This window comes from Rhinatrema bivittatum, chromosome 18 (assembly GCF_901001135.1).
Source record: "Rhinatrema bivittatum chromosome 18, aRhiBiv1.1, whole genome shotgun sequence".
Taxonomy (NCBI): Eukaryota; Metazoa; Chordata; class Amphibia; order Gymnophiona; family Rhinatrematidae; genus Rhinatrema; species Rhinatrema bivittatum.
Genome location: NC_042632.1, coordinates 8,785,057 through 8,810,063, shown reverse-complemented (window position 1 = coordinate 8,810,063; position 25,007 = coordinate 8,785,057). Strand labels below are relative to the sequence as shown.

General features: G+C 41.4%; 1 protein-coding gene across 3 annotated transcripts in view; it reads left to right on the top strand.

Annotated features, from left to right (window-relative positions):
• The first annotated feature begins 7,621 nt into the window (after positions 1-7,621).
• KCNMB1 (potassium calcium-activated channel subfamily M regulatory beta subunit 1) overlaps positions 7,622-25,007 on the top strand; it is an 81,689-nt gene continuing 64,303 nt past the window's right edge. For 2 of the 3 annotated variants that reach the window (XR_003853474.1, XM_029583973.1), the window contains exons 1-3: positions 7,622-7,789; positions 16,690-16,857; positions 23,340-23,535. Coding sequence is in view for 2 of the 3 variants with exons in the window: in XM_029583973.1 (XP_029439833.1) it covers positions 16,790-16,857; positions 23,340-23,535 (264 nt within the window). In the remaining variant the exon portion in view is untranslated. The remainder of the gene's footprint in view (positions 7,790-16,689; positions 16,858-23,339; positions 23,536-25,007) is intronic. The other variant, XM_029583974.1, reaches the window with a different exon arrangement.

Here is a 25,007-nt window from a genome sequence, read left to right as displayed (position 1 = left end):
TATGAATAAATATTTTTAGTCTTGTTGAAATAAACACTGATAAATTCCCAGGAAAAATAAAATAAAAACTGAAAATGAAGGTTCCCTAAGGATGTCCGCTCAAAACTTCTCTCATGATTCTGGTGGGATACACTCAAACTGCAGCAGATGTCCACTAAAACAGGACCCACCAACCAACCAGGGCAGTCATTGAGAGAACATTTGGCCTGCTCAAAACACATTTCCACTACAGGTTAGGAAGTCGCCTTCTCTTCAATGACAACCTAGGTCTGTGACATTTTTATGGCCTGCTGCATACTTCCTAACCTGGCCAAAAGCTGAGGCCTGCCTCCTCCAGAGGGACAAGATGCTCATCTTACAATGCCCAGTGATGGAAGAGGAGGCAAACGACTGGAGCGAGGAGGAATTGCAGGAGATCCATCAGACACACAGGCAGGCTGTACAGAAAAGGAAGACTGATACAGCTGAAAGATATTTGTGCATCATCTAACCCCGTCTTCTGCAATGGACCACACCAGTGGGGCCATAAAAGTATTTGTAGTTCTTTTGGGGCCGGCTCAGATTTTTATTTCCCTTACACAGTCTCTTTCACCTCTTTTACTGATGAGGAAGGGGCAGGTATCTCCTCCAAAACCCTAGATGGCAGAGGTGACACTGTCTCTCTTCCTTCGGAAAGGTAAATCTATTCCCTTTCTTTCCGGTTAATGTAAGTGCCAAATACATGACACAGAAGATGCTGGGTGAGTGTCCAAAAGAATAAACGTTACTGAAAGTTGTTTCTGAATATTAAGTGGCACAGTTTACGGCAGTTCTTTCCCACAGGAGACTGTTAACAGTTATTTCTCTCTTTATTGGTGCAAAGGTCTCTCTCTCTCTCTTTCTTTGCCAGGGTAAGGGAATCACTCACCCTCTAGGGTTTGGACTAGTGAAGTTCCCAGGTGGCCAGGGAAATCTTGTTTTGGGCAGAAAACCCACTTCAATGATAACAAATGCTAAAATAAATAAATTAATAATAATAATAATAATAATAAATCTCTGCACAGAGTCCCAATAGATCTGTTTGATCTTACTCAGAGTTCTCCGAAGTCTCTCGCAATCTCTTTTTCTATCTTGAATCCCACGATGTTCCTCTGGAAAGGCAGGAAGAGGGGCAACAAAACTCTTCCTCCTAGTTCTTCTAATATAAATGTCCTTTTCCCAAAACTGATTCAAAACACCAGAAAGTCCATACAGTGGGTCACCAGCAGGAGGTTGCAGAGGGCCAGGTCTTCCCTATCCTGGCCCCCCCCCCCCCCCTCGGGAAAGGTTTCCCCGTAATCTCCCTCCATGCAAACACCCAAGAGTCTCGCAGGCTTCTTACAAAGGGAAAACTTCAAAATCCTGAAAAACAATCTGGAAGCCTGCAAAGCAGCCAACAGTGAACTGCAAAGGCAGCTTCCTCGACCTTGCCCAGGAACTGAGGTCAAGTGGCACCTGAGTCCCAGGATAGGCCCAATATAAGGCACAGGGAAAAAACACCTCCTCTAACTTCCAAACCAAACTGCATGGCCCCCAGAGCTCTCAGGAAAGAACTTTCATTACTTTCCAAGGGGATGGCCATCCCAGCTGCCTCCTATACTGAATGGAACCTCCCTTGATGTCTAACCTACACTGCATTAGCTAAAAAAAGATAACTAGGCCTCTTAGTAATAAACCCCGGTGGGTCATTTCCTGGGGCATCCTATCCTTTTGGCGACGTGGCTCATGTACCTTGGATGACTACTATTACTACCATTACTACTACTACGCATTTCTATAGCTGCCCAAAGTCTGGTGCTTCTGCACAGAGCTGGTCAGTCATTTTGCATAAAAACGTTTCAGAAAGATAACCTTGTTTAACTTATTTATGTGATTTTTTTTTGTACCATGTAGAGGTTGTGTCAGCTTCTGTTAACTTAGAGATTCATTGAAGTATATAATTAGACCAGGAATGCCTAACTTTTGCATACAACTGTATAAGATTGAAACGGAAGCGGTATAGCCAATTTTGTGCTAATTTAATCCCTTTTTGCATAAGATATTGATGATTTTCTAGAAAAATTACACATTTTAGCAAATGTTTTGGAAGTGTGAAACGAAGGACAGAAAGGAGTCAAAGAGGAGGACCCCCAAGGTTGTGGACTGAGGGGGATGATTGTAATCCACCAAGACAGAAAAATGTAGGAGGAGGAGGGGCATGGCTCTGAATGTCAATTCATCGAGTCACTCAGTCCAATAGGTGAAAGGCTCTGTATTCCTGTTCCAGTCCTAGAGGCGATAGGTTCTGTATCCCTGATCCAATTCTGTCCTGCAGCTGAAGGGTTATAGCCCTATGCTATGCAGACCTTTTCAATTTAGGATTTTCTTCCATAAGAGAAAGGCTGTGCATCTGTTTCCTGTCATTATTCTTCACATTAGCTCTTATAATTTGATTTCTAGATGGAGGTTAACGACTCTGGCAGGGCACAGCATGACTGTATTATCGGAGTTACAAAGTAATTAAAAATAGTCACTGGTCCAACAAAACCCCCTAATGTTTGTCATGCTAGTTCAACAACAAAAATTTAAGAACACAGCAAGGAACCTATGCCTGATCTCTCAAATTATCTCTCTCTTGGCATCGAAGCAGTGGCCAAAAAGCAATAACAAGTAGTGGAAATATTGTGATGCTGCATTGCAGGTCTACAGGGTGGAACAAAATGGTGGTTTGAAGCCGCTACATCAAGGTTAAGTATAGCAAGCAAGTAAATATTCCTGTCTCTCATCTATTTTCCTCCAGGATTTTATAGTTTTGTTTTTTTTTAATGTTTCTTTCTTTACAATGTTTGCAGGAACTTACTGCTCTATAAAGGAAAAGCTAAAGAGGTTAGAGCTGTTCAGGTTGGCAAAGAGACAGCTGAGAGAGAGGAGAAAATATGATAGGTCTATAAAATCATAAGTGGAATAGAGCACGTAAATTCAAATTAGTTGTTTACTCCTTCAAGAAATACAAAGACTAGCAGACACTCCATGAAGTTAGTATGCAGCACATTTAAAACAAATAGGAGAAAATTATTTTTTATTCAACTCACAGTTAAGCTCTGGAATTCATTGTCAGAGGATGTAACAAAGGCAAGTAGTGTAACAGCAGGGTTTAAAAAGGTTTGGAGAAGTTCCTGGAGAAGCCCATAAACTGTTACTAACTAGATACACTTGAGAAACGCCACTATTTATCCCATAGCATTAGCAGCATGAGATCTAGCCTCTATTTGGGATCCTGCCAATAATGGTCAATGGATTGACCATTATTGAAAACAGAATACTGGCATTGTGGACTCATGATATGACCCAGAAAGGCAATTATTTTGTTCAACTGAGGAAAGGCTAAAAAGTGTAGGACTCTTCAGCTTAGATAAGAAGGCAAAACGATTACCGTCATGGTTAAAAGGTGAGGTGAAAGAGGCCATTTTAGCCAAAACAATCCTTCAAAAATTGGAAGAAGGATCCATCTGAAGAAAATAGGATAATACATAAGCACTGTCAAGTGTAAAACATTGATAAGACAGGCGAAGAGAGAATTTGAAATGAAGTTGGCCATAGAGGCAAAAACTCAAAGTAAAAACTTTCTTAAATATATCCGAAGCAAGAAACCTGTGAGGGAGTCAGCTGGACCATTAGATGACCAAGGGGTTAAAGGGGCTCTTAGGGAAGATAAGGCCATTGCAAAAAGACTAAATGAATTCTTTGCTTCCGTATTTACTAATGAGGATGTTGGGGAGATATCAGTTCCGGAGATGGTTTTCAGGGGTGATGAGTCAGACAAACTGAACAAAATCACTGTGAACCTGGAAGATGTAGTAGGCCAGATTGACAAACTAAAGAGTAGCAAATCACCTGGACCAAATGGTATGCATCCTAGGGTACTGAAGGAACTAAAAAAATGAAATTTCAGACCTATTAGTAAAAATTTGTAACTTATCATTAAAATCATCCATTGTACCTGAAGACTGGAGGATAGCAAATGTAACCCCAATATTTAAAAAGGGCTCCAGGGGCGATCCGGGAAACTACAGACCGGTTAGCCTGACCTCAGTGCCAGGAAAAATAGTGGAAAGTGTTCTAAACATCAAAATCACAGAACATATAGAAAGACATGGTTTAATGGAACAAAGTCAGCATGGCTTTACCCAGGGCAAGTCTTGCCTCACAAATCTGCTTCACTTTTTTGAAGGAGTTAATAAACATGTGGATAAAGGTGAATCGGTAGATATAGTATACTTGGATTTTCAGAAGGCGTTTGACAAAGTTCCTCATGAGAGGCTTCTAGGAAAAGTAAAAAGTCATGGGATAGGTGGCGATGTCCTTTCGTGGATTGCAAACTGGCTAAAAGACAGGAAACAGAGAGTAGGATTGAATGGGCAATTTTCTCAATGGAAGGGAGTGGACAGTGGAGTGCCTCAGGGATCTGTATTGGGACCCTTACTGTTCAATATATTTATAAATGATCTGGAAAGAAATAAGACGAGTGAAATAATCAAATTTGCAGATGACACAAAATTGTTCAGAGTAGTTAAATCACAAGCAGATTGTGATAAATTGCAGGAAGACCTTGTGAGACTGGAAAATTGGGCATCCAAATGGCAGATGAAATTTAATGTGGATAAGTGCAAGGTGATGCATATAGGGAAAAATAACCCATGCTATAGTTACACAATGTTGGGTTCCACATTAGGTGCTACAACCCAAGAAAGAGATCTAGGTGTCATAGTGGATAACACATTGAAATCGTCGGTTCAGTGTGCTGCGGCAGTCAAAAAAAGCAAACAGAATGTTGGGAATTATTAGAAAAGGAATGATGAATAAAACGGAAAATGTCATAATGCCTCTGTATCGCTCCATGGTGAGACCACACCTTGAATACTGTGTACAATTCTGGTTGCCGCATCTCAAAAAAGATATAATTGCGATGGCGAAGGTACAGAGAAGGGCAACCAAAATGATAAGGGGAATGGAACAACTCCCCTATGAGGAAAGACTAAAGAGGTTAGGACTTTTCAGCTTGGAGAACAGACGACTGAGGGGGGGATATGATAGAGGTGTTTAAAATCATGAGAGGTCTAGAACGGGTAGATGTGAATCAGTTATTTACTCTTTCGGATAGTAGAAAGACTAGGGGACACTCCATGAAGTTAGCATGGGGCACATTTAAAACTAATCGGAGAAAGTTCTTTTTTACTCAACGCACAATTAAACTCTGGAATTTGTTGCCAGAGGATGTGGTTAGTGCAGTTAGTATAGCTGTGTTTAAAAAAGGATTGGATAAGTTCTTGGAGGAGAAGTCCATTACCTGCTATTAAGTTCACTTAGGGGGTAATTTTCAAAAGGAGTTATGCGCATAAATGTAACTACTATTGTAGCAATTTTCAAACGCTATTTACTCACGTAAAGTGCATTTATGTGAGTAAATCCTATGGACAATTCAATGGCATATATTGTAGCAATTTTCAAAAACCCACTTACTCGAGTAAAGTGCATTTACTCGAATAAAGCCCAGTTTTACTCAAGTAAATGCTTTAAAAAATCAGGCCCTTAGAGAATAGCCACTGCCATTAGCAATGGTTACATGGGATAGACTTAGTTTTTGGGTACTTGCCAGGTTCTTATGGCCTGGATTGGCCACTGTTGGAAACAGGATGCTGGGCTTGATGGACCCTTGGTCTGACCCAGTATGGCATTTTCTTATGTTCTTACAATTCAAAGTATCTCTCAGCTTCTTTTCCCCTACACTTCCACTAGAGAACTCTGATTCTCCTCCCCGCCTCCAGCTTTAGCTAGACTTATCCTGCACAAGACTTTGTGCCTTTAGTTCTTATGCTCCAAAAATCTGAAACAAGGTATTGCTACTCCTGCTACTCAAGCCATGCTACCTTCCTTGCAGGAAAATAAAGTGGGGCCTTTGACCACAGCTTAATGGCCAAAGGGCCTTTAAGTCTTTCTGACTTATCTTGTGAGGATTATAATTCATATACATTGGCCTCTTAATGATATCCATTGTAAATCGGATTCATCTGCCATTGTAAATGACCTTTGATCAATGTACTGTAACTTAGTTAAAACTTGTTTTGTAATCTGCCTTGAGGCCACTCTTGAAAAGAGGTGGAATATTAAATGTCTATAAATAAATTCAAGTTTAAAAATGAATTTTTCTTGTAGTATACACAAGAGAAAAATATTCAGAGATGCACATTTCCATAAAATGACAGAAAATGAGCATTTTCCACTTTCCCTCTCATAAAAACAGAAGCAAAAGCAGCTATAGTTCATCCCTTCCCAACCCTCTCAGCCCCTAGCAGTCCTACCCACCTCTCCCTCCCCAGTTCCCAGCAGTCGAATCCATCACCCTCTCTCCCTCCCCATTCCCCAGCAGTCGAGTCCCTCACCCTCTCTCCCTCCCTCCCCATTCCCCAGCAGTCGTCCCTCACCCTCTCTCCCTCCCTCATCTCCAGCAGTCGAGTCCCTCCCCCTCTCTCCCTCCCCCAGTAGAATGATGTTGTGTAGTACAAAGTCTGCTTTTATATAAAAATGTAATAACCGGGCCGCAGAATAGGGAGTTACCCCACTAATCCCATCACCCAACTCTGCATCATTTTTCTGCCACTGCTACGTATTGTCAACCAATGTGCAAACAGAGCGCCCATGGAAATGAAAAAATAAAGGCGAGACTTTGTCAGCCCCCCATCTACCTGTGGAACAGAAGACCCCAGAGCACAAATGGGTCAGATCCTATGCTTTACATTCTTTTTATTTAGGTGCTGTCTACTCTACTATATGTTCACATACATGAAGGTGCTGCTGTGCTGAGTTTCAGTAGAAGTGGGCTCTCTAACCAGTTAGAAATATGTATGGTATAAACAAGATGCCTAATTCAAGTGGAGCTCTAAGGGAGCACATTTATTTTTCAAAAGCTGCAGTATAGCTGTACTAGAGAATATTACCTATAGTTTACATATGTAAACAGAGAAACCAAATGTATGGTAATATGAAAGGAGACCTGTGAATAAGACCAAGAGACAAACAGGTAAATTGTTGTTTTCAGGGCCCTTGGTAGCAGACCAAGTATTACGTTTTTCTGTTTTTTTGGCTTCTTTCCTTTCTCTGCTGCTTTCATTCTCTTTCCAATTTATCATACTTTTGGGGAATAAAAGGCATATACTTTTGTTATAGCCATCTCCTTCATTTTAAACTCCTACCCTCGGGACTCTCTCCGGCTATTCATGTAGTATGCATGCAAACTTCAGATGTATTCATCCCAGCGGTGCTATAATAGGTATCTGATTATGAACAGCAATTGTGCACCCTAATTTACCCTGCTCTATAATGGTAGAAATAGCTAGAGTCCTCAGGAACAAAGAGGGTATATTTTCTTTGCACTTCTGAATGAACAGTTGGAAAAAAAAATGTTTTGCTAATACTTCTGTTTCTAATTCTACTTTACGGCACTGCACGTCATCCGCAGCTGGTCTGCAAGCGCTGGAAGGCCTGGCTCTCTGCTTTTCAGTAATTAATGGTCAGAGCAGGGCACACTGTCATCTCTTACCATTTATGGTCAAAGCCTAATGCCAATGGAAGGGCAAGCAGTGAGCATAGCTTGAGCAAAACAAGCTTCAAAGAAAGTCCTAGGAGAGAACAATTGCAGCTCCTTCAACACCCACCCTCAGCGCTGACAGAAGGGTCTTTTTTTCCCAGTTTAGATTTCATGGGATAACAGAGCACGAATAAGGTACTGGAGACTGTAAGTAATTTTGAGTTCTTTTGTTACAATTATGCTTCAGAGCTATTGTTTTATACAGAGTTACTACAGAGACGCACATCTATAGACGTAGGGAGCACAGTACTCTGATGTCAAGTCATAAACTCTGGGGAACAATTCAAAACCATTTTGTCCTGACTTTAAAGAGTTTTTGCATGACATTTTTTTTTTCTTTTTAAGGCCATTTATTGGGAAGCCAAGCAGTTCACAGAGACAGTCTCTTCTGGCTCAGTGTTCAGTGTAAGGGAGTGGAAGAGTAGCCTACTGGTTAGATCAGCAGACTGGGAATGAAGGAAGTCAGGGCTTGAATCCTAACAAAGAGAATCTCAGAAAGACACCTCCATTGCCCCAGGTACAAACTTAGATCGTGAGCCCTCTGGGGAAGGGAAATCACCACCACAGGGCCTGAATTGTAATTCACCTTGAGCTTGGATGTGGAAAAACAGAACAATCTAAAGAAAATTTCTCTTTTGCTCCCGAACTCTACTGCACATCATACCTAAAGCAGACTACTTTTAACACTATTTCATTTGGAAACTCCTTTTACAATGATGGAGTCACCTGTGGGAATATGCAGCATTTCAGCAGTTGCTATTGCACACAGCCATACACAGCTTGCACGACACTGGGGCCGATGCAATTAAAATGCACTGAAACCGGGTGCTGAGTGTTCAGTGCCCACTTCCCTAACGCGCCCCCGGGCACCCCCTCCTGGGAGCACCATGCAATATTTAAATGATGGTCACCAGTTTAGAAAATGGATGCCGAATTTATTGGTGCACAGCCAGGGGTTTGGGAAACGGACGCTTGTTAAATGGGTGTCCATTTCCCGAACTGTCTGCCGGCACTTTTTTTTTTAATTCTTTATTTATTATTAAAAGTAGTAAACAGAAAATTTCCAATCTGAAATATATCATTCATTCACATTGAGTTTTAAGAAAATTCCAAAAGAAAAATTATACATTTCAAAACACCTGTATTCTAAGTAAATATTGACCCTATAAGCGCTAATACAGCGATCCAAGGGTTGCAAGAACACATTTTTTAGAAAAAGGGAAAAAAAAAAATAAAGGGAGCTTTTATCCTGCCTTTTACAATGCCCTGAGCTGGCTAGGTAGCACTTCCCTCAACCCCAGAAGTATCCAAGAAGAAACGTAGCTGAGATGGCTCAAAGAAAATATACCGGATATTATTTAGTTTCATCACACCTTTGGCAAGGGTATCTGATTGTAATCTGTGCTCCTAACTGTCTAGGAGCACATTCCCAACAACTGAGAGGATCTAGTGATATTGGGATAAACCCATATCTTCTGTCCATAATATAACTTTTCTCTATTCCAAAGAAAAAGTCTCAATATGGAATCTCTATCTGCTGGAAAACAAAAAAGTTACCAATAGTGTTCCTCCATCGATGTCTCCGAAAAAGCTGTAAGATCCATGTCAATATTCTGAGGCGAGTCAGCCGGGGCAGAATGATCTCCTTTCTTTATTAGTGGTGAAAAGTATATATTAGATTTCGGCGGCCCAGCTTCTACAGGTAGTTGAAGAATGTCCATCAAATGTCTTTTAAATTGATCCCTCAGAGAGACCAATTGAACTGTTATAAAATCTGTGCGTGCAGGGGGACTGAATTTTAGTAAATTTCACACAGTGACACAATCAGGCATCCCCCTATCCCTACTCTTCCTACCTCTTCCCCTATCCATCCCGACCCCTAAATCTTTCCTATCCTGTTTTTTTTGTTTTGTTTCAGAACTTACTTCAGGCTTGGAGCTGACATAAGTTGTGCCGGCATGCAAGTCATTGGGACAGCACAAAATGGTTCTGTCCAGGCCCGCCCCTGCCCCGTCCCTTTGGAGAAGCCCGGTACTTGCGCGCGTATTGGGCTTCACGCGCTTGGCCAGGCTCGTTTTAAAATGTGCACAGCGCACACAAGGTCCGGCCACATGTGTAAATCCCAATTTTTGTGCATGCAGGCCTTTGAAAATTTGGCCTAAAATCAACAAAAAGAAGACAAAAACAATAGTAAAAGAATCAAAGCAAAATGCAATAAAATAAAAATAAAAATAGCCAGATCACCAAGTAACTTTAAAACAGCTGCGTGGGTGTACACAAACGCGCATATGCCAGCACGCACCCATGGATGCGGCCATCTTATAATATGTGCACATCTTATAAAATTGGCTGGATGCGCGCTCCATTTTATATAGATGCGCGCCTGTGCCGCTTCTAATGTGTAAGTGGAGGGATTTTAATATACACACGTGCCAACGCAATTACCAGTTAAACCAGTTTGTTCCCACTTTGCCTAGTTAAGGATAGGACTTCCTACCTCCCTAGCTAACTAACTTCTCTTTTACCTTACCTTAACCTGCCCTTAAAACCCCACTGGGTAGCCTAGTTTTGTTTTATAAGTTACATTCCCTCTATAGCAGAAGTAAAGTTACGGGCTAGGGGACCCCGGCACACGCTTGTGCACATAAATACATGCTGGCTTCCATTAAAATTCCTGGAATGCCCATGCCCCGCCCCTTTTTTTGGACTTTTTCTTTTGTGTGCATACTGGGAGATAAGCAAATCTCTTGGGCCGGTGCATGGCGTATCTCCCTGATTTGGTGCACATAGCGCTTTAAAAATCTATCCCTAAGTGAACAGCTCATCTTATGCTAACTGGAAGAGATGCATTTTCAATAATTTCTCGAAAGACTTGTTGTTCGCAAATGTCCAGGGAGATCATTCCAAAAAGCTGGACCTGCTGATGTACTGATTTAACACATGACAGAGCGGAGCCAAATAAATAATCTTGCAATTTCTCGTGACTTAACAACTTTGAATAATTGTGTCATTTGCAAATTTGATCATCTCACTCATTCCCATTTCCAGGCTGTTTATAAAATATTAAAAAAACAGTGGTCCCAGAACAGATCCCTGGGCCTGCCACTATTCACCTTTCTCCATTGAGAAAATTTATCATTTAGCTCTACTTTGTTTTCTATCTTTTAACCAGCTGGCAATCCACAATAGGTCACTGCCCCCTATGCCATGACAATTTAATTTCTTAAGAAGTCTCTCATGAGGGACTTTGTCAAATGCATTCTGGAAATCCAGGTACACTATTTATTTTATTTATTTATTTTATTTAAAGTTTTTTATATACCGCGGTTCGTTAGCAAACACCACCTCGGTTTACAGAGAACATTAAATTAGCAACAGGCTTTACAATAAAGTTAAATTATAGCAACATAAAATTATGAACAATAATAATGTATTTCTCGGAATACGTCTCATGCCCATCGATTTTGTACTTTGACTCGGCTACTTATGTAATTAGCTTTTGTAAATAGTTGTGATTTTGCTGATTTTGCTGTATCTATTTATTGATATCACGGACGCTCGCGGCATAGTCAGCTCTATACCCTATCCCACTTTTAACCACCCTTGTTCTCAGTTACATGTAAGGGCCCTGCCCAAAGTTAACCTGTTTTTTCAATGTTATATGTAAGGGTTCTGCCCATTTGTTCCTTTTTAACTGTAAACCGATGCGATGTGTAAACGGTCATCGGTATAAAAGAAACTTTAAATAAAATAAATAAATAAATAAATATAACTAACATAGTAGATTAATACACGATAAAACTCAACAATACTTACAAATGGGGGGGGGAAGAGAACTGGAGGATCTAGAATATCAAAACAAAAATAGCAATTCAATTATGACAGAATGTCGGAGTAACTTATACTAATTAGCGATTTCTTGTAATTCAGGATTAGAGGACTGATTTCTTGTAGTTCAAGATTAGAAGACTGATTAATACTATTATAAAAGGATATATATTTTAAAATAAATGTTACTAATATGTAAGTTAATAATAGATGGCATATAAACTGAAAGAAGGAAAGGGAAATTATTCTATACAATGACATGATATGATATAAGTAACAACATGGGTAGAGTTCACAGAATGTAGGCTTTTTGACGAGGATTCATAAATTGAAAGCTTTTTTGAAGAGCCATGTTTTTAAGTTCTGTTTAAATTTCTTTGTGGCATGGTTCTAGGCGTATATTCTGTAGGTAGTTTATTTCCAATGATTAATTCCTGCAATCGAAAATGCTCATTCTCTCATTGCGACATATTTTATTTGTTTATGGTTTGGGTGTAGTTAATTTAGCAGGTGCATTTTTCTTATAGGTCTGACTGAAGTATGGAAAATAAAACAGTCCGAGAACCACTTCATATCTGGATTGTATAGTGATTTATGTATAAGAGTGAGAACTTTGAAGATTATTCTAAATCCAATTGGAAGCCAATGCAGGAATTGCAGAGCTGGCGTAATGTGTTCGTGGCGATGTGTATTCGTGAGGAGTCGCGCAGCTGCATTCTGTAGCATCTGCAGTGGTTGTATTGCATTTTTTGGTAGACCTAGTAAAATAGTTACAGTAGTCTAGTTTAGCTAATATGGTAGCTTGTAGTACTGCCCGAAGTCATTTGGGTTGTAGAAGTGGTTTATCCTTTTCAAAGTATGAAACTTGTGGAAACCATTTTTGATGGTGGAGGTGATACATTTTTTCAGTGTAAAGTTATTGTCAATTATAACACCAAGGCTGCGTACTTGTTGTATAGAGTGTGAGTCAGATAGGGGTTGTTGGGTAGGTTTAGTAAAGTGATTGTTTAGCGGCGATATGATGAGAAGTTCCATTTTGTTGGTGTTTAATGCCAATGAGTTTTCTGTTAGAAGATTCTCAATTTCAATCAACTATATCAACTGACTCACCTTATCTACATGTTTATTTACTCCCTCAAAAAATGTAGCTAATTGTGAGGCAAGATTTCCCTTGGCTACATCCATGTTTGCTTTGTCTCATTAAACTATCTATATGTTCAGCAATTTTGTTCTTTATGAACATTTTGACTGGCACAGTCGCCAGACTCACTGGTCTGTAATTTCCTGGATCACCCCTTGATCCCTTTCCAAAAAATTGATGTTACATTGGCAAGACAGTCCTCCTCTAGGCATACTCACCCAGATATAACGGGCAAGACTCATCCCAAAAGATGTCCAAAGATTCAAAAAAATGCAACACTCCCCACCAAACTGTCACAAGTGGAAAGTTTTGAGAGCGTTGCAAAGCCACAGGCACCGACTGAATAATTCCCGTTAATGCTTTTGAATGGAGTGGGAAAGAGACTGAAAGTTATCACAAACAAAACGCATCTTAGGAAACTCGAGACCTGTGTGGTGTTGTCTGGTTCTTGCAGAGCAGAGTGAAACTGCAGCATTCCTGCCATTGGGATCTTGAAACATGCATTTCTCCCCTACGGACAAGAACTGTGGCGAGATTCTGTCTCATTCCACCTGAGAGCATAGGGGCCACAAGTAGAGCTGTGGAACACTTACACAGTAAGAAAAGACAAGAAAAGGGCACTCAGAGGCAACAAAGGCATGGGCCTCATTTGAACTAATCAAACGTACAGGGCTTTTGTGGAAGACAATAAATATTCAAAGTACTGGTCATTATTGCTATGTTAAAATAATTCAATGTTCAATATTTAGAGGTAGATTTTAAAAAGCCTGCACATGTTAAAAACAGCCACATACGCACGTTAATGTGGGGCCACGTGAATTTTAAATAGCCGGGAAGGATGTACGTCTAGATAAAAGTAGGCCAGGGCATTCCAGAAGCAAGGCCAGCAGCGACATGCATAACCCCTAAGCTAGCACTCGAAATGTTATGCATGTAACTTTGCTACACCTCCTTAGTACACGTCAAGAGAGAAAGACTCTTGTTAGGGCTCAGCCTGACACTCAATATATGGACCATTGTAAGGTGGCACTTTGATTGGGACGTGTTTCGGGAGGTGGGTTGGGATTTGGAGGGTGCTGTTACAGAAACATTCAGAGGTATTTATTGTAAATTTGACATCGTTATAGAATTTTAGACTTTATAAGTGATGAAAATTCTAACAAGAGGAGTTGATTTGTACACTGCAGTCTGCTAGCTGCATAGAACAACACAACTCCTTTTCATGGCTTATAAGGACTACAATTCTTTAATGATGTCAATTTTACAATGAATACCTCTGAATGTGTCTGTACTACCACCCCACCTTCCCAAAAACTCACCCTGAAATCAAAGTGCCCCCCTTACCAATCGTGTATATATTGTCAGGTTGAGCCATATAAAGATTATCTCTTTCTCTCTCTCTCTGCCAAGGCTGCAAACATATGTGCATAAAGAGTATTTTAAAACCTAGGCGTACCTTAATATAAACCGATGTGATAACTCAGATCAAATGTTGGTATATAAAAAATAATAAATAAATTAAATAAATAAATATCTTTGCACATGGCCCCTTTCAAAATCTACCCGTATGTCTATGGGAAAATACTTAAGAGCATAAGATTTGCCATACTGGATCAGACCAAAAAGGTCCATCAAGCCCTATTTCCAACAGTGGCCAATCTAGGTCACAAGTACCTGGCAGATTTCATGCTGTTTCAGGGATAAGCAGTGAATTTCCCCAAGTTCAACTTATTTATTTATTTTGAAATTTTATATACCGACATTCATGTGGAAAGTGACATAATCATATCGGTTTACACTGAAATAGAATATTGCAAGGAGCATTACATAGAACAGGGGTTACATTGAACTGGGAACCAGGGGAAAATAACTAGAATAATATAATTAAAAACTATTAACACGTGAACCTGTAAGGAGCGGGGACTTAGATTCAACAAATGTAACACAATAAATTAAGTGAGAATAATAATAAAATAATGTCAGTAAAAAGATAGTAAGATCAGTCCAGTCAAGGGAAAGAGAATGTTTGACCTTTAGTGAGGAAATCGTATTTCCATACAATTGTGTAAATGGTTTATGAACTTTTCTTCCAGGAATTTGTCCAAACCTTTTTAAAACCCAGCTACACTAACAGCTTTAACCACATCCTCTAACAATGAATTTGAGTGTAATTATGTGTCAAGTAAAAAAATATATATTTCCTCTTAAAATATTTGTCAAATATATTACCTAGTAACTTTATTGCATGTCCTCTAGTCTTTGTACTTTTTGAAAGATTAAACAACGGATTGGTGTTTACCTGATTCACTTAGTAAATGAGACCCCATAGGACATAGAATTTGATCATTTAGGGAGTAGCAGAGCAGGTGTTAAATCTTTGATTTGTATGATAGGAAGGAAGGAAGTAAAGGCAGACCACAAGAGATGAGTGCTGATGCAAAGCAAAAGACTGATACCAAGAAAGAAAACTGTCTTACAAAAAGCCCTTGGCGCTGTTATGTGGTTTGATGACCAAGAGATCTAATCATTAAGGAGAGGAAGTTTCTGTCCTGGAGTCTATGAGAAGGTCTGGCAAAGGGGAGGCAGGAGCTTGTTTCAAAGTTTTGGGGGCAAGTCAGTCCAGCAGAAGTCAAAGGGGGGAAAGATAAGAGGACCATTGGGCAGATTGGAGTTCTCTTGTGGGAGTGTAGAAGAATAGGAGCTGGGTGAGATAGATGGGGGGCCATTTGGTTTACAATATTAGAAAACTAGGTATACTATGTTAGACTGGCAGCCAGTATGGCTGCCTTAAGATGACTTTATGTGGTCTCTTGCTTTGGCCCTACCAAGATTCCAGGCTGCCTGTATGTGTAGGAGTTGGAGGTGTGTTTGAGATTATATTATGAGATGCCAGTAAATAGATAGCTGCAGTTGTCAATATGGCTACTGATTATTGGTTAATGCATGTATAATGGAAGCAAGATTTTTGTGGCAAGCAGTGATTCTCACCCCAAATCAATTAAACCTTTAAAGTACAGTCACTTTTTGTTTCTTAGAAATCTGTGGATTGACTAAAACCATAAGAATGCCTTATTCAATAGAGAACTTTTCCACAGACCCAGGATAGGGAAGTCCATTCTGAACAAGGCCCCATATTGGCTTCCCTTCTGGGACTTTTGTCATTTGACATCTAAACCCTTGTAATAAAGCAGCATATTCCCATTAGCTGCCTTTAATAAGAAGTAATTGATTCTGTTTGCTTTCTCAGCAGTAAAAGGGAAAATCAAGTGAAACTACAGAAAGGGCTTTTTCACTTCAATAAAAAAAAAAAAGCATGCTTGGTAAATTCACTTCCCTCCATCAGGGATATAAATGTGAGATTGTTCTCTATAAAAAGGAATCCTAAATTTGGTTTTCATGCCCCCTAGCAAGTAAGTGGCAGAAATATCACTAATGCTATCTTTTCAGTCTTGACAGATTTCCTATTTTGCTGTAGTTGGAATTGGGAGGGAGGTTTAATTGATTAGTATTTTTGCTTATCTATGGAATGATTAAATTTGACAGCCTAATGTTCACCGACACCAGTTTTGAAATTCCTTGGCTAGCCAAAAATGGATTTCAGATTCTGAATCCGCATCCTTCAGATGCCCTGCACACACACGCACACACACTCATGCACACACACACACGCACCCCGCACACACACGCACTCTCTCTCTCTCTCCCTCCCCTGTTTTGTCTAATTTCGTTGAAAAAAATGTAACACATTAGAAGCCCACTTCCCTCCCTAAACTGTTTACAGACTTTCCTGTTGGTTCTAGTACATGGACTACTACTATGCAAGGTTTCACCTTCCTACGTAGTCTAAGAAGTCGAAATGAAAACATAAAAAATATATTTGATACAGAACTAAATCTTTTGCCTGACAGTGCTCTCCTTTCAGTTAGGGCTTCCCTCCACGGGCACAGATGAGCTTGCATTGATGTTTGGAGATAAGAAAGCTGCCTCAATCCATTACAAAACCTGAGGAAGAGGCACAGAAAATAATGTACTTTATCCCCACAATCAGGGAGTCATTTCCAATACCCTTTTCTTTCAGAAACAGCCCTTAAGTGCAGCACAGTGGAAGAGATCATGGTTAAAAGTTGGTGACAGCGCAGAAGCCTGGAGAAATCAGAGCAATATGCCTGGGGATTGGAATGGTCCTATGTTCGGTGATAATGTACTTTCTTGTGGGAACTACCGCCCTGCCATTGCACAGGAAGAGGTAAATGGACTTGATTTGAATTACAGTAATCCATAATAAATATATCGGGGAGGGCAATTTCCAAACTTACACAGGGGACTTTATGAACTGTGTGGAGGGAGCGGCCACAGTTTATTAAATATCATGCATGGAATAAACTGAAAACGGCCCTCATGAAAATGCTTCCAAACACTGGGATATTTTCACTACTTTTTATTTACTTATTTTTTTATAAATAGCCTCCCCAAGACCTTCCATCTCCCTGTCACCTATCAACGAGCCGAGTGCAGGCCCCGCACCTCCTGCAGCCACACCAGGCCAGTCTCAGAGCCTGGTCCTAGCCACCTGGGTTAAGCAGCCATAATGGCCCCAGCGGCACCTGAGACAGGTGACACAATGACATCACCTTGGCGCCATCCTCCAGGTGAGGCCTCTTTTAAGGAATCTGTGGGGGCAGGAGCAAATGGGCAACTGTTCCTGCCCCTTTCTATTTAATCCTCTCCCATGGAAGAGGCATCTAAAGGCCCGGGCTCCAAGCCTTGTTCTGTGTGGCTGGAGAGGAGTTAGAGGGGTCAGGGCAGGCCTGGCTGGGCTCCTGAGGACAGGAGGGGGGTTGGGGAGGCCCATTTTGTTTTGTTTTGTGGATTCTTTGTTTTGTTTTTTTAAAGATTTTTCTGCTGTTGGAAAACAAACTGAACAAAGAACATTAAACTGAGAAACCATAAAAAATAAAACAAACAAATGAAAAGCACATCCCTATTGGATTCCAGAAACTGCATGATCCTCTGTTTAAACAGCAAACAGGTCCAGATTTAGGAACAGGAAACCCGGGCAAGAGGATCCTGCTGCCACTCAAAGGAGTGATTCAATGGCCCTCTAGTCGATAGCCAAGGGGTCCCCTTCTCTGGCTCTGGCAGCAATTCAGCAGAGGTCAGACTAACAGCCTCCTCATGATCACCACCCTGCTCATATTCTCACACATTCACTAACTGCAGCTCTACAATCGGCTCGGATGGGCCCCAGGCATCGACTGGCAGCCGGTTGCTCCACTCACAAGCAGTGTGTTCTTGAGGGCATACTGAACTCAATTTTAGCTCTGTATGCTTCTGGGGTTGGTGGGGGGGGTTATGTTGCCATTTTGACCCCTCAATCTTTAGAGGTGGCTCACTTGAAATGCTGTATGTGGTTTGTTTGGGTTTTTCTTTTTGGGGGGGGGGGGGGGGGAAGGGCAGAAATTGATGTGCACGGACCTCAGGGTGACATTGCTTCACTGCCGTCAGACTCTCAGACAATGTGACAAGGAAGTAGCTAAGGCCAGAGGGATGCGGGTCTGTACAGACACAGGCATAGCCAGCAGGAAAAAGTAGGCGATAATGCCCTTGCAGAGGTCTCACCTGGAGTACTCTATCAGCTCTTGAGACCATATCTCAAAAAGGATGGAAGCAGTCCAGAGAAAGGCAACCAAAGTGGCATGGGATGAACACCAAAAGACTTATGAGACTGAAAAAATCCAAAATATGTATACTTTGGAGAAGATATGATACAGATTTTTTAATTGCTGAATGGTATCAGTAATGCACAGGAATGAAACCTCTTCTGATGGAAAGAAAGCTGTAGAACTAGGAGTCATGATATGATAGGGGGCACACTCAGGACCAGCGTCAGGAAATATTTCTTCCAGAAAGGGTGGTGGATTCATGGAACGCCCTCCCAGAAGAAGTGATGACTAGAAGGGTCATGGAATTGAAAAAAAAGCATGATATAAACACAGAAGCTCCCTAGTAGCTAAAGAATGGAGATGAAGCAAAGGGGTAATCTGTGTTACCTAGGGACCTGCATGGAGCAGCAGTTACTACCCTAAGAAAAAATAAAATAATACATTTGCTGGGCAGACTGACTGAACCACTTGCGTCTTTCTGCCATCATTTGCTATGTTACACTATGAATTGTTACTGTCCCTCTCTATATATCTAACACAGTTATGTACTGGCTGTTGGCCGAGTCTCCTGCTATCGTAACCCTCCCACACACACGGGAGGGGCCACATCAATAATTCCACCTCTCAGCTGCGGATTTAGAATGGGCATGCATAGGACACCCACTTAATGCTTCTCCCAGGGGCAGAGAGGAGAGGCTGGAGCACACAACACACACACACACACACACATACCATATTGTAAATAATGCAAACAAAACTCAGGGCACAATATATTTAGATTTTTATATTCTACAGGAAACAGAAGCATATAGCACTATAGTAAAATAAGAATTTATGAGCATTGCAAAGCTTTTAATTATGCAGTAGGACCCCCGTTTGGCTGGTGTGCTACATCTGGGAAACCACAATGCCGGGGTCCATCTGGTACGTGGGCAAAGAGGCTTAACCTCCTGGGCCCTTGGCATGGTCATGTCCATGTCCATGCTAGACTGCCTTTGTTTCCAAACCCCTGGTCTCAGCTGCGACACAGACATTCTTCAGAAGGAGTCAGGATAAAATAGCAAAGAAAATGAATAATAATAATAATAATAATAAAACACACATGCATATAACCACACTCTGTTCCACTGCTCAGCCCAAAGAAAAAAAAAAGTTACAAAGAGTGTTCAACACACATTTATTAGAGTTTAAAAATTATAATCCAGGCAAGAACTGCAAACATAAGGAACAGTATTAGGAAAAACCATGGTCTCCTTGTCCAGCACTATCCACTGCACCAGCGTCCATTTCCAATATTCCTTCCCCTTGCAGGGTAGAGAAGATGTGGTAGGCCTGATTGACAAACTGAAGAGTAGTAAATCACCTGGACCGGATGGTATACACCCCAGAGTTCTGAAGGAACTAAAAAATGAAATTTCAGACTTATTAGTAAAAATTTGTAACTTATCATTAAAATCATCCATTGTACCTGAAGACTGGAGGATAGCAAATGTAACCCCAATATTTAAAAAGGGCTCCAGGGGCGATCCGGGAAACTACAGACCGGTTAGCCTGACTTCAGTGCCAGGAAAAATAGTGGAAAGTGTTCTAAACATCAAAATCACAGAACATATAGAAAGACATGGTTTAATGGAACAAAGTCAGCATGGCTTTACCCAGGGCAAGTCTTGCCTCACAAATCTGCTTCACTTTTTTGAAGGAGTTAATAAACATGTGGATAAAGGTGAACCAGTAGATATAGTATACTTGGATTTCAGAAGGCGTTTGACAAAGTTCCTCATGAGAGGCTTCTAGGAAAAGTAAAAAGTCATGGGATAGGTGGCGATGTCCTTTCGTGGATTGGAAACTGGCTAAAAGACAGGAAACAGAGAATAGGATTAAATGGGCAATTTTCTCAGTGGAAGGGAGTGGACAGTGGAGTGCCTCAGGGATCTGTATTGGGACCCTTACTGTTCAATATATTTATAAATGATCTGGAAAGAAATACGACGAGTGAGATAATCAAATTTGCAGATGACACAAAATTGTTCAGAGTAGTTAAATCACAAGCAGATTGTGATAAACTGCAGGAAGACCTTGTGAGACTGGAAAATTGGGCATCCAAATGGCAGATGAAATTTAATGTGGATAAGTGCAAGGTGATGCATATAGGGAAAAATAACCCATGCTATAATTACACGATGTTGGGTTCCATATTAGGTGCTACAACCCAAGAAAGAGATCTAGGTGTCATAGTGGATAACACATTGAAATCGTCGGTTCAGTGTGCTGCGGCAGTCAAAAAAGCAAGCAGAATGTTGGGAATTATTAGAAAAGGAATGATGAATAAAACGGAAAATGTCATAATGCCTCTGTATCGCTCCATGGTGAGACCGCACCTTGAATACTGTGTACAATTCTGGTCGCCGCATCTCAAAAAAGATATAATTGCGATGGAGAAGGTACAGAGAAGGGCTACCAAAATGATAAGGGAATGGAACAACTCCCCTATGAGGAAAGACTAAAGAGGTTAGGACTTTTCAGCTTGGAGAAGAGACGACTGAGGGGGGATATGATAGAGGGTGTTTAAAATCATGAGAGGTCTAGAACGGGTAGATGTGAATCGGTTATTTACTCTTTCGGATAGTAGAAAGACTAGGGGACACTCCATGAAGTTAGCATGGGGCACATTTAAAACTAATCGGAGAAAGTTCTTTTTTACTCAACGCACAATTAAACTCTGGAATTTGTTGCCAGAGAATGTGGTTCGTGCAGTTAGTATAGCTGTGTTTAAAAAAGGATTGGATAAGTTCTTGGAGGAGAAGTCCATTACCTGCTATTAAGTTCACTTAGAGAATAGCCACTGCCATTAGCAATGGTTACATGGAATAGACTTAGTTTTTGGGTACTTGCCAGGTTCTTATGGCCTGGATTGGCCAGGAAACAGGATGCTGGGCTTGATGGACCCTTGGTCTGACCCAGTATGGCATTTTCTTATGTTCTTATGTTCTAGCTCAGACACTCAAGAGCTGGGAAAAGGTGACAGAAAACCCTTCTGCAAAACCTAGCTTTCAACTATTGCTGGAAAGTCCAAAAACTCAAAATCCTTCTCTTTTCATCCATGCTGCTATGAGCCAAGGCAAAAGGAAATCTGAACCCAGCCCTTCCAGACACCAGGGGTTTCCCTTCCTTCAGAATCCAAACGACGCAAAAATCTTCAAATCTCCAAAAATTCACTCCTTAGGTCACCTCTGTTGCAAAGCAGAGAGAGCTCTTCTCCTGGTCAGTGAACCTGGGAGATGGCAAAGACCCAAACCACATGCTCGGGGGGATTTTTATAAAGGTGGGGATTCCAAAAATTGTAACATTTAGGAGAATCTTAGTGACGGGCAAAGCCTGGTGGGGGGGGGGGGGGGGGGGGCAATACTCAAAGTCATTTATGTGAGTCTGAATATTTTGCCCACCCTCCTTCTAGCTAGAAGTGTGCACCCCACCACCCCACTCAACAAGAAAAAGGTGTGGACTAAGGTTTGGGGTTGTGAGGGGGGGGGGCACTTTACTGTGCACACTTTTACACCTGCTTCAGCTGAAATGCAAAAAACAAAAAAAAACATAAAAAGATTTGTACTTGCATTGGGGCCGATGCAATAATTTTTGCAGAAAGCGGGCACAAGGGGGGGCACCATGCAATATGTAAATTAGGGGGTCACGCTAGGAAGGAGGCGCTAGGGTCGCTTGCGCAACCTTAGCGCCTCCTTGCTAACACGACCCGTCGCGGCTGCCGATTATGAAGACCGGTACACTCAGCATCGGTTTTCATAACCTGCCCGTCTGCCAGTAAAGAAAACAGCCGCCGAGTTTATCGGTGGCCATTTTCATTACTGGTAGACGGGCAGTTATGAAAACTGACGCAGAGTTTACTGGCGTTGGTCTTCATAGCTCAGCGGTCTGCCCAGTTATTTTATTTACTTTAAAAAAGAAGTACAGAAAAGCAGTTTTTTCTGCTTTTCTGTACTTCTTTCACCTGCGCTCAGCTATTAACGCCTGCTCCAGGCAGGCGTTAATAGCTGAGCGATAAATGAGCATCTGAGACGCACATTTATCTTTTTGCATGCGGAGTGAATGAGTAATAGCCTCATTCACATGTGATGAGCGCTAACTCATTCACTCCGCGTCCGTCGTGGGTTAAATAGGCGCAAATCCCCCTTTTGCATTAGGGGGTGGAGTAGCGCCTATTTAACCCATGTCGGAGTGCGGGTTATACAGTGCGCTCGGCTGAGCGCACTGTATTGCATCGGCCCCACTGAGTGCGCCAGAACTACAAACTCTGCAGCAAGTTTCTAAATTGTTTTTTAAAATATTCTAGCTGTAATGCTGCCACCTGACTTTGGCAATGTACTTTGTGTTTGTGCTCTTTGTCCTGTTTCTTTGGGATGGGGGGAAGGAGGAAAGGTGCATGCACTGTCACTTCTGCTTCTCCCGTCTCTGGGAAGTCCATAATGCAAATCTGATCTGTCTGTGGAGGGAGGTTTAGAAAGTAACGATGCCAGGGAGCAGGAAGAGCCTTTCAGAGACAGAGAAGCAACAAAGAACGGGGTTGCTGTGGGCATGATCATTGCTGAAACTTATTACATTTTATAAGAGAGTGTGGAGAATCTCCATCATAAAAATGGTACCACTTTGGCAGCTCTGCATCTGGTCTACTTTATTGCTGGTGTATATTCTGTCTGTAACCCTCTAAGCTTTTGGAGAGGCCCTTGCTAAGACACTGGAAATGTGCACAGAGACTCGCTACCTTACTCTAGCTTTCCTCGGATTGGCTGCAAATCATTTTCTGCATCAATTGTGCATACTGAACACTTTTCAAAGCTTTTTACCAGGGTAAATAGCCATTTAAATGGGCCTTCTAGTAACATAGCAAATGAAGGCAGATAAAAGACCAAAAGGGTCCCATCCAGTTTAGTTAATTTTTACAGTAATTAAAGGACTCTCTTTCTCCTTCCCGTTCAAGTCTCATCTGTCTCTGCAACACTTCTGTAAGCTGCAATCAGCATTTGTTGCACATGGCTGTGTTTTGCTTTTGCAGCATTTGGACACAAGAAGAAACGTGCAGTCTAGTGCAAGCAAGTGTCAGAGGTGTGATGGAATGTGTCTTCAATCCTGCCCCAAACTATTGTAAAACCTCAAATTATCCTTGTCTCCTAGTCACTGTCATTGTGAATCACTCGAGTGAGAAACGCATGCTGTATCACATGGAGGATAGTCTGGACATCAATCCAAAGGTATTTAAATATCATTAATAAAAAAAAAAAAAATCAATGTAGAGTTAAAAGGAAAGATTTATTTCATATATTTACATTCCACTTTTTCAAATAGTTCAAAGTTAATTCATAAAGCTTAAATGGTTTTGATTCTTCTACATTAACACAGTACTGTTATAATATGTAACCTGCTTTCTTCAGGGCTCTCCTTGAAACAGGCAAGGGACCAGCTTCAGTTTCTGTGGAGTGCAGTCCTGGATCCAGGAGTCTTCCCGTGGGGGGGTGGGAGGGGAGCTAAAAGCTGCAAAGGCCCAAGGGGATCACTCATAGTTTCTCAATGAAAATCTCCACACACTGGGGGCAATTTTTAAAAGAACTTGCAGAATTAAAACTGGATTGTATGCACATAAATGCACTTGACGCAAATAAGTAGGCTTTTGAAAATTGCAACAATAAATGCTATTAAATTGTCAGTAGGTTTTATCTGCATTAAGTGCACTTTAAGCATGTAAATGGTTTTTTTTAAAATGGCTCTGATATGCGCTGTTATGCATGATTTTGAAAAGTATCCCTTTAGTATGTTGTTCCAAGAAAAACAAAGCCAGTTGTTATTAATGTTACAAAGGTACAGATTCTCATGCCTCTAATCTCCTTTTGCTCCCTGCAGAAGTCTCCCTCCCTTCAAACCCCTCTGGAATTTGAGAATCTTCCGTTCCCATTTGAAAAGTTTAACCAAATACCTGGTTGCTGATATCAGCCTCCCTGATACTAGGGACAACCAAATCCCAGGAAGCCCCCAGCCACTTCTGACAGGAATGGCTCCCAATTAGGAGTGTGCTGTGCACTGCATATTATGTTTTGGTTTTTCTTTCATTTTAAATAACCAAAACTAAAGGAACCAAAAAACTCTGAATTCAGAGCTCTACCCCTTCCTCCACCCAAAAAACAATAATAATCAATCTGGGACCCCTCTGCATCTCTTCAATGCACGACTGCCTCCAGCCTCCCTCCTTGTTATATTACTCCATTTGTCAGCTCCAAATGGGACAGGAATGATCCCTAATAGCTCCTGCACCACCAATTGTCATAATAGTGGCAGTAAGAAAAGGTCAGTGCCAATTTACTCTATAAATTGTTCAGCAGAATGGCACATACACCAGGTCTGCCACTGCTATTTTGAAATAGAGCAGCATGATTGCTGATTTGGAGCTGATGAATGGGTTAGAATACTGGTGGGGGGGGGGGGTTAGAGTCCCCCTCCACGACTCATGGTGTTACGGTCACGGGCCATGCCCTGGTCCCTCCACCTACCTCAAGGCCAGCCCGGGCCGCTGCAAAGCTCCTCTGGCCATGTAGGCCCGACCTGGCTCCTGCCACGCTGTCCCCTCGGCGAGAGAGACACCGTCGACCCTCGGACGCTGGCCCTGCCCCCTAGGTGCGCGCGCTGGAGGCTCTTCATTTAAAGGGGCCAGCGCAGGAAAACTGAATCCAGC